This window comes from Brassica napus, chromosome A8 (genome assembly GCF_020379485.1).
Source record: "Brassica napus cultivar Da-Ae chromosome A8, Da-Ae, whole genome shotgun sequence".
Classification (NCBI taxonomy): Eukaryota; Viridiplantae; Streptophyta; class Magnoliopsida; order Brassicales; family Brassicaceae; genus Brassica; species Brassica napus.
The window spans coordinates 1,966,105-1,976,691 of NC_063441.1; the positions used below are offsets into that span (position 1 = coordinate 1,966,105).

Consider the following 10,587-nt stretch of genomic DNA (forward strand, 5'->3'; position numbering starts at 1 on the left):
TGGGTTACACCTGAATTAGATATAATATACCAATTCTTGAAAATGTATATCATTTACACATCTAATTAATAAATGAAGCAACCGTAGACTAATTATGCATTCAACTTTCATGGCTTACACCTGCGTTAAATCTTTATTTTCATGTGAATAAAAACATAACAAAATCCAAATGTATTCATGATAGATAGAGAAAACATGTTGAAAGCTACTCATTCTAATAAAAAAAGTAGGAAATCATGAAGTACATTAACGTTGACATCAACTAAAACCATCTCACTGAGACCACCACCAGCCGAATATTGTTTTTTTTTTTTGCTAAATAAATAAAAGTTAACCAGCCGAATATTGTTTTCACAGGATAACCTTCACTTTGATTTTCCACATTGATTTGAACGGTTTCAAGTCAAAAACGGCAGTGAAAGATGCCAAAGTTCAGCACATTAAGGCTTGAGAATTTAGCTTGTTTTGGTTTCTTGTTTCTTTCCCGTTACCCGTAAGGCCGTAACTAACAAAAAAAAAGTAAAGTTAACAAACGTGCTGGCCCTGGGCCCAAGCTGATGAAGTATGGGCTTCCGGCCACCAATTTATATCTACTAAACCAGTCACAAAATTAATAAAAACTTGTGTAGTCCAGAGGTTGAAACAGCATTTAACTTGCCAAGGGGACAATGGTTCGAAGCTTTCCTGGTCTAATTCACTGTTATTGGCCACTTTTTTTTATTTTTAGCTAGTAGCCTCCAATACACTAGGACCAGCTCTGCATGAGAGTGTGTCTGCCTCTGCGAGTGACCTAAAGCCACATGCATGGATTGTCCTATGCTTTTTTCATTCTTAATTTTTTTTTTGGGTGTAAATGTTAAGATTTATACCAGGTCTTTTTAAGTTTTTTAAGTTGTGAAAACTCACTTATTACAAGAAAGACAAAATACAAGAAAATAAAGAGAGCAAAGTGAGAATTTCAAAGGGAAGAACATTCAGGCGGCCGGGATGGTTCATTTTTAGTTTCGACTGATTTCAGCTAAATTAGACAACCATTCACTACACTGTCACCGGAGAGATCTACTAGATTTTCTTGTAACAATTCTATTCTTTTTTTTTTGTCAACTTGTGGTAACAATTCTATTATATATTGCACGTTTTCTTAATACAAAATTTGAATCTCGAGATATATTATAACTTTCAATTGGTTTAATTATATATGAAAAATAGAGAAATAAATCTAGAATAGTTCATCATATATATATGTGTATATATATATATTAAAAGCAGCTGTATGCGTTCAAAAAAGTAAAAAAGAATCTAAATCAGTTGTAACTTTTATCTTGAATAGTTGTAATTAGTAATTATCAAAATGTAGATACAAGGTCATGTCTAATGAAACAAAACCCAAACCATTGGAATTATTATGGAGCCAAAAGATGATAGAGACTCTTATCTTTGGATTATTTGATATATTTGAAAGGCGAGGAATGACAAGTTATTCAGAAGTATAGAAAGAGACCCATTAGAGTTAGTCAAATATGCAGAGAGTGAATGTCAGGCCTAGTACAATACAAAGGATATTATAAATGTTCTTCCACGGGCGCAAATTGTTGAAGAAACACAAGCTTTAAGCTTGGGTAATATTTGTACGGTGGATGGTTCATGGACCTCCACAAATCAATTCAGTGGAATTGGATGAGTTTGAAAGGATAGCATAGAAAGATCCAACTTATGCGGACACGAAACTTAATTGGTATAAACGTGAAATAGATTTATAAATCTATTTCAAGTTTGGAATCCTAAAAATAAGTATTGTTAGTGTCAATTTCTTGAGTTTGTAAATCTATTTCACGTTTATAACTCACATATTAAGAAAAAAGAATTAACCACCTTTTAATATATTTTTTACAAAATGCATAATGAATTTTATTTACTAAGCATATTTGCTGGGAAATGCTCTCGTCTAAACCGCAGGACTAAAAACGCAACGGTTTAAATGTGTTTGTGTAACATTTATAGAAGAGACCTAAGGACAATATGAGCTGAGATTTATAACTGAAAATTTCTAAAATGGGTTCGCTAACCTAACCGATGGAATTAGATCTACATGAATCTGTAACATCCTGAGTTGTGATATATGGAAAGGCTTAAGATGATTGATTTGATTACCTATGTCACCAAAGTTGACTTACCTTTTCCGTCACACATCCGTTTAGAACTCCAGAGTTAATCATGTTTGGGCTGGAGTAGTGAAAGGATGAGTGACCCATCGGGAAGTGATTCGCGATACCGTGCGAGTGAGGTCAAAACACGGAGAAAGGTCGGGTGGTGATTACAGGGTCAATAAACAATGATTTCGAGTTTCAGAAAAATTAATTAATGCACCGGATGTTGGAACGGGATGGGACCCACGGGTCGAGTGAGCAGACGAGGGTGGCCCATTAGCTGTGGGTGGTCGGAGCGTTATAAGTGGTATCAAAGCCAGGTTAGCCATCTCGGTTCTGGTCCGAAAGCCGTCTTGAGACATGTCGTGGGGCGCAACGAGGACGTTGCGTTCTTTGAAAGGAGGTGAATTGTGACATCATGAGTTGTGATATATGGAAAGGCTTAAGATGATTGATTTGGCTACCTATGTCACCAAAGTTGACTTACTTTTCCATCACACATCCGTTTAGAACTCCAGAGTTAAGCGTGCTTGGGTTAGAGTAGTGAGAGGATGGGTAACCTATCGGGATCGCGATACCGTGCGAGTGAGGTCAAAACACGTGGAAAGATCGGATGGTGATTGTAGGGTCAGTAAACAATGATTTTGAACTTTCAAAAAAATTAATGCACCAACCGTTGGAACAGAATGGAGCCCACGAACCGAGTGAACGGGTGTAGATGACCCATTACCCGTGGACGGTCGAAGCGTTATAGAATCATTGTTGATAAAAGATTTCAAATTTTTTATGTCGACTATATTTTTGGTTTTGCATTTTTATATGGAACAAAGGTGATAGTGAAGTAGCTAAAAAGTAACTTATACGTTGCTGGTATTTCTCAATAAATACCAACAAAAATGGTTAGTTACATAAAGAGATTTATAATTTGTCTTAGAGCATCAACAACCATTGGGACCTCATTAAGTAAACAAATTATTAATATTTTATTTTAATTAAATGAAGTAATTAATTTTTATTTATCTTTTTGAATTTAAAATAATATAAAAGTGACACATGAGTCTGTAGGTTTTTATAAAGTCCTTGAAATATAGAAGTTTAGAACTTTTTCTGACACTTTTCCTAATTTTTTCTTATTAATTGATTATTTTTAATTTTAGAAACTTATGTCAAAAACCTCCGTTCAAAGTGTTCGAATAGGGTAGAAAATAAATAAATTGGACTGAAAACAATTAAATTAAAAGGGGCAAAAGAAGATTTGGACAGGCAAATCTAACGTCATTACATGAACCCGTACTTGGTGGCCAAAGAAGAAGAAGAAGCAAAGTTAACCTAACCGGTATCACAGCATGACTACTTCTAACGGGTCTGCATGTGCGCGTGTTCTAAAGCCACGTGCTAGGTTGCAGTTGTCCTTTGCTTTTTTCTTTCTTAGGTAGAAACTCAGTTGAGTTTCTTCATTAATGCTTTATCATTTTTAAAAAAAATTGATTAAAAATAAAATAAACATACCAATGATTTGTCAATAGCCATTAAAAAATCTGAGTTCTTCATTAATGCTTTATCATTTTTAAAAAATGATTAAAAATAACATAAACATACCAATAATTTATCAATAGCAATTAAAATGTTGTCATTTGCAGGGCCGGTCTTGAATCATGCTAGGTGAAACATTGTAATAGATCCCTAAATTTTTTTAAAAAAATTACATTTAAATAAGCTTTCAAAAAAAATTTTAAGCCTCTAAATTTGTAAAAAAAAAAGAAAATTACATAGAAACAGCCACATGTCCCCAAAATCTCAGAGCCGGTCCTGATCATTAAAAAAATTACATTTAAATAAGCTTTCAAAAAAAATTTTAAGCCTCTAAATTTGTAAAAAAAAAAAGAAAATTACATAGAAACAGCCACATGTCCCCAATGTCCCCAAAATCTCAGAGCCGGTCCTGATCATTTGTCCTGAGAATTTCTCAAAAACTTTTTAAAATCTTTCCCAATAAAGATGTATCTTCAATTCTCTCCTTTTTATTCTCTTTTGTTTTTTTCTGGTTTCTTTTATTCACCAGATACCCTAGGGATACTGTCACTGCGCTTGTCCTTAATTTCGTCTGATTTCAGCTCAATAACACAACTCACTGTCACGGGGGGATATTTGCGCGTTTTCTTACTACCAAATGTGAATCTCGAGATTTTTTTCCCTTTACTTTCTAAAAGTTAGCAACTTATCTAGAAATTAGATATATTAAAAACAACTATATACGTTCAAAAAAGGTAGAAAATAATCTAAACTAGTCGTAAGTTTTATCTAGAATAATATTTTTTTTTGAACAATAATTTCTATTATCTAGAATAATTTCTATTAGTAAATATTATCACAATGTAGATACAGGGCCATGTCTAACGAAACAAAACCGAAACAAAAAACATGTCTAAAACCTCTTGATAATGTAAACTTTTAGGGGTCCATTTTCTAACTTTTATACAGTACAGTATATCCTATAAATAAATATTGTTAACCACCTTTAATATTTTACAAAATACATTTTTTTTTCTGAACGAAACATATACATTTTATTACTATACATATTCTTACACAAAGTGTTATGTTTTTTTTTTCTGCAATCATCTTAGGCTTCCAAAACCCTAGGAACAGATATATAAAATGCCAATGAACGTACCAATCACAACAAACTCAACCTTGTAAATGGCTGGAGAAATGCTCTCGCCTACACCTCAGGAGTCAAAACGCAACCGTTTAAAACCGCATATCATGGTGTTTCCATATCCAGCACAAGGCCACTTGCTTCCTCTTCTGGACTTAACTCATCAACTCTGTCTTCATGGCAACGTCACTGTCTCAATCATCGTCACACCTAAAAACCTTCCTCACCTCTCCCCTCTTCTCTCCGCTCATCCATCCGCCGTCTCCGCCGTCACTCTACCTCTCCCTCACAGTCCTTCCGGCATTGAGAACGTCAAAGACCTTGGCTGTACTCCTCATATCATGGCTTCTCTTCGTCAGCTTCGAGAGCCTATCATCAAGTGGTTACGTTCTCATCCAAATCCTCCCGTTGCTCTCATCTCTGACTTCTTCCTCGGATGGACCAACGATCTCGGTGTTCCTCGCTTTGCTTTCTTCAGTTCTGGAGCGTTCTTTGCTTCGCTTTTACATTATGTCTCCGACAAGCGTCATCTCTATGACCAAACTGAGCCTGTCTGTATCTCGGATCTTCCTCGCTCCCCTGTTTTTAAGACAGAGCATCTACCGTTAACCCCGCAATCTCCCTTGTCGCGAGATGTTAATATCGTTAGAGACATGACCAAGAACTTCTCTAGCCATGGTTGTATTTTCAATTCTTGCAACTGTCTGGAAGAGGAGTACATGGAGTATTTGAAGCTGAAAGTGGGTCATAACCGGGTTTTTGGTGTTGGTCCGGTTTCTTCGGTCGGTTTAGGTAAGGGAAAATCAGAACTCAATGTAGACGTGAAGACCTTGTTTAGTTGGCTTGACGGATGTCCAGATGGATCCGTGCTATACATATGTTTCGGTAGTCAAAAAGTGTTGACTAAAGAGCAGTGTGATGCTTTGGCTCTTGGTCTTGAAAAGAGCCTGACCCGGTTCGTTTGGGTGGCTAAGACAGACCCGATACCCGATGGGTTTGAGGATCGGGTCGCCGGTCGAGGAATGATTATTAGAGGGTGGGCTCCTCAGGTGGCTGTGTTGAGTCACGTGGCCGTTGGTGGGTTTTTAAGCCATTGTGGATGGAACTCGGTGCTGGAAGCGGTAGCTAGTGGAACGATGATCTTGGCTTGGCCTATGGAAGCAGACCAATTTGTGGATGCCAAGTTGCTGGTGGAGTATACAGGTGTAGCTGTTAGTGTCTGTGAAGGGGGTAAGACTGTGCCGAACCCACATGAGTTAGGTCGGGTCATAGCTGAAAGTATGGGTGAGCAAGGACGCGAGCTACGTGTTCGGGCCAAGGAGATGGGAAAGAAGGCACGTGCTGCGACAGAAGTAAGAGGAAGCTCTACTATTGATTTGGAAAGACTTGTTAAAGAACTGGGCTCTCTATAAAGATATGATTGCAATGACTAAAACGGTTTATGGAAATAAAAAGTGTTTTATTGTTAAAGCATCATATCTTCTTAGTTAAGACTCTGAGTATCTTCGATGGTATTACCACCATTGGAGTCTTTATGATTATTAAACGAATTTTTTTTTTTAAAATAGTTAAAGATTCTAATCAAAATAGTATGTCCAATGGTATTCTCCAATTTTAAGTCCTTAGCAATAAAAAAATATAAAATTTAAAAACATGTAAGATTTAAAATTTTATTTATTACATGATCTATACTATTAAAAGGGAAGGAGTCCCAAAAAATCTACTTATGAAAGGTTGTTGGACCTATTCACTAGACTTAACTATTTTTTTGGTTTCACCCTATATTTCTCTAACTATACACTAATCAATTACCTTATATTTCTCTAACTATAAAATAACCAATGCTCTTATTTAATACTCAACTTACTATAATACACCAAAGATTTATACATCAATATTATTAATTCAAAATCATTGATATATTTTACCTCTATTTTTCTTTGGAATATTACTTTTGTGCCACTAAACCTATTAAAAAAAGATTATTTTATAACTGATTTAATAATCATACAACTCACGATCATTTTTCTTTAACAAAAGCAGTTACTATAAAAACATTTGGATTTATTGGTAATTAAAGTCTGAACAATACCATATTTAATTCATATTAAATGTTTTATGACCCAAACTAACATAAAAACATGATGCAAGTACGGTTAACAGAAAGTTAAAAACATGATACCATTCGACGGCCAAAACATATTAACTTCCAATTACGATTAGAGAAATACTTCACAATACAACAAACAAGCTTAATTATATTTTAAAATTATAACTTTTTCTTTGAAAACCTTCCTAGGTTATTTTTGTGATGAAAATCTTTTACAATTGGGTTTATTAGGAGAAAGGGTTTTGTATAAATACTTTCTCAGAAAATTATAGCATTTTTAGAATGTTTTTTATGTTTAAATAAAATAAATTATTTATTTTTAACATTTATAGGTAACTCAACTATACTCAACTTAATAATAATTGTATTTCTAAATCTCAAAAATTTAATCTTAATATAGTCATTATAAAACCTATAAACTAGAATGTATAACATAAAAAAATGTAGTTTATTCAATTTTATATCTTAGTAAAATTTATATGAGAAATTTAATCAAATTTTGAAAAATATTATCATGTTATTTTAGATTTTTACCATGTCATCTGGTATAGATTCACGAGTTAATATGGGTTTTTGATTTTAAAGGATTTTAAATAATGGATTTTTATTAAATTGAAACTAGATTATATATGGTGACTGCGTTTACTGGTTTGACTGTGGATATCACTTATTGGTGTTTTGGTTCCTTTTAGTGGAAAATTAGACTGAATGTTGAGGATTTATTAAGATATTTTTTTTAATATTTGAAAAAAATGTTTGAGTAATTTGTTTTTATTGGATAATTCAGCTTATAAATAATATATTTAAGATATTTGGTTATTTAGAAATTACATATAATTAATATTTGTAGGTATATAATTTTTATTTTAAAAATTCAGGTATCCATTTATCTTGGTTCTAGAGATATATGATATGTTCGGTTATTTATAAATTTTGGTTCAAGTTTTGGTTTCATTTTTTCAATTTGGTACGGGTTGATTATTCGGTTCCGGATAATATGGCCAAACTTATAAACTATCTTATATAAAAGTTTATATTAAAAATTATCAAAATCTAGTTAAATATTAAGACACAATAATTATTAATCTTCATCACCAAATTTGTTCCAAATGTTTTCAATTAAATCATTTTTCAATTGCTCATGTATACGCCTATCGCGAACATGAATCCGAACGCCAAGCATATTACTGAGATTTGAAGGCATGTCGGTACTATAAGACATATCCACCCGTGAACTTCTGGTGACGTCTCCTTCTTCAAATTCAGATGTATCGTACTGAGTGTATCCATCATGTTCATTTTCGACTATCATATTGTGTAGTATGATACATGCTCTCATATAATTTTCTCTATCTTTTCTGTGTCCCATGAAAGAGCCGGGTTTTTCACAATCGCAAATTGAGCTTGCAATACTCCAAAAGTCCACTCCACATCTTTTCGGGTTGCTTCTTGAACTTTAGCAAATAACTCAGCTTTAGAACCTTGAGGAAGTGATATTGATTAGATAAATGTTGACAATTTTGGATATATACTGTCTTGCCAAATTATACATGTGACTATACAGGAGGTTCACAAAACCAGTATTGCTATCCATGGTTAGAGAATGGTCTGTGTTACTCTACTAGGAACACAGAGCCTTAAGCAAACGATTTTTAACTAAGAAATATTTAAAGCCAATAAAAGCTGAGCAGTTAGGAAGGTAGAAAGCAATTCATTAGCATTTAACACCAATCTAATCTGACTAAGTAGAATGGTCTGAGAACTCTACTAGCAACACAGAGCCTTTGGGAACCGATTTATAACAAAGTAACAATTAAAAATAATCAAATCTGAGAAGTTAGGAAGGTAGAAAGTAATTTAGTAGCATTTAACACCAATCAAATCTGACCAGTTGGAAAGTCTTACAGTAAATGAGTTTTAGCATTTATAACATTTTCACTTTCATTTTCAGTTATTCCCGACTTTAAACATTTTGAATCATAATATAGTTATTCACATACAACTACTATATGTTCAATATAGTTATACATACAACTACTATATGTTTTTTTTTTATTCTTCAAAGAAATGAGACTAGGAAGTAGTTTCTACAGTACCTTACAGACACTCGCGAGGTCAGAGACATGCCGTTTTAAGTCTTTGAAGCTCCTCCTGAACAGACAGGAGATTAAAAAGTCAAAAAGTTTTTTAAAAATGAAGAAACCACGATCAAAAGCAGAAGGAGAGAAACTAACCAGGCAGAAACATGACGACCAAACCTATTAAAACTAATACACAAACCATTAGACAAACAACCAATTCAAATCCATTTGTAGCCCCTGATTTATTCTTAGATAACTCACAGACTGTATTCTCTAGCTTAACCAGCTTCTGCTCACTCTCATTACCTTGATCCTTAAGCTGCCTAAGTTGTGTCTGAAAGTCACTCATCTCCTCCATAACCGCCACATCCCACCATTTCCAAACATGGCAGTCTCCATCAGCAACATTCTCGCACGTGAAGTACCTTTTGCCTGGATCTTTTCTAGTGTAAGATGTTGCAACAACAGGCTCACCACCACAATAGCATGTCTTCGGGATTCCATCATCAGCCTCAGGTTGAGGTAGGTACTGAACCGGAACCTGAATATTGTAGCTACTCTCAGCTTCATCCGCGTACATATCAGCTTTTGCTTGAAGGAGGCAGGTTAAACCTATGTCATACTCGTCTGATGAAGAAGGCTGGCTGTAGCTATAATCTTGTCCCATGTTTCGTTAACCTGAAAGAAATTGACAAGGTTAATATTAGACATGAAAAGTTAAGAACTTGTTCTCCTATACAATCTCAAACCCAGATGATTCAATCATGCCGTTAAACCACAATAATCACAGAGCCAGAGCACATAATCACAACTTTAAGAAAGAATCGGAAACCCTAAGCTCAACAGAGTCATAGATCCCCAAATCGATTGAAACCAAAATCGTTTGAAACCAAAATCGTTTTGAAACCCTAACTACAAACGAAAAGATCTCCAAATCGATTGAAACCCATTTCGTTTTCAAACCCTAATTTCACACGACAAGATCCCCAAATCGATTGAAAACCCAAAATCGAACCCTAATTTGCGAGGAAAACAACATGCAATCTAATCTAAATCCATAAATCAACAAGAGAAGGCTTCGATTTACCTTGATTATCCGAGAACAATTGTTTTTTCTCGCCTTTGTCGGATTTGTCGCCAAGAGAAATCAACAAGAGCACAATCGCCTTTCTCGCCGAGAGGAAAGCTTTTTTTCTCGCCTTCGTCGCCTTTCTCGCCAAGAGAAATCAAGAACTGCACAATCGCCCCTTTGTCGCCGAGAGCAAAAAAAATTTCTCGTGTTGAGTCGAGAATGAAATGTTTTTCTCTCCAAACGAAACACAATACTCTCCCCACCCAATGCCAAGCCGCCACGTCTATAAGGATTTGGTCCTTAAAATCCTTATTTACGGACCAATCCTTAGTTAACTAAGTGTTTATATTGTAATTATATTGCTAATAACCTAGGATTAAGAGCTAAGGATTCCTCTTCATCCCTCGTTGCGGGTGCTCTAAGAGCATGTCAAACAATAGGCTTTAAGTGAGTATCTTAGAAATAAAATAATTAGAAAAAAGGAAAAGTGGATGAAAGATGAAAAGAAAAGTTCTCAA

The 10,587-nt window shown here is 34.5% G+C and overlaps 1 protein-coding gene across 1 annotated transcript; it reads left to right on the forward strand.

Moving 5' to 3' along the window:
- Window positions 1-1,382: 1,382 nt before the first annotated feature.
- LOC106427487 (UDP-glycosyltransferase 89A2-like) lies at window positions 1,383-6,352 on the forward strand. Its single transcript, XM_022690689.2, has one exon. The coding sequence runs from the start codon at window positions 4,848-4,850 to the stop codon at window positions 6,216-6,218; it is 1,371 nt and encodes a 456-aa protein (XP_022546410.2). The 5' UTR covers window positions 1,383-4,847; the 3' UTR covers window positions 6,219-6,352.
- The last annotated feature ends 4,235 nt before the right edge of the window (window positions 6,353-10,587 follow it).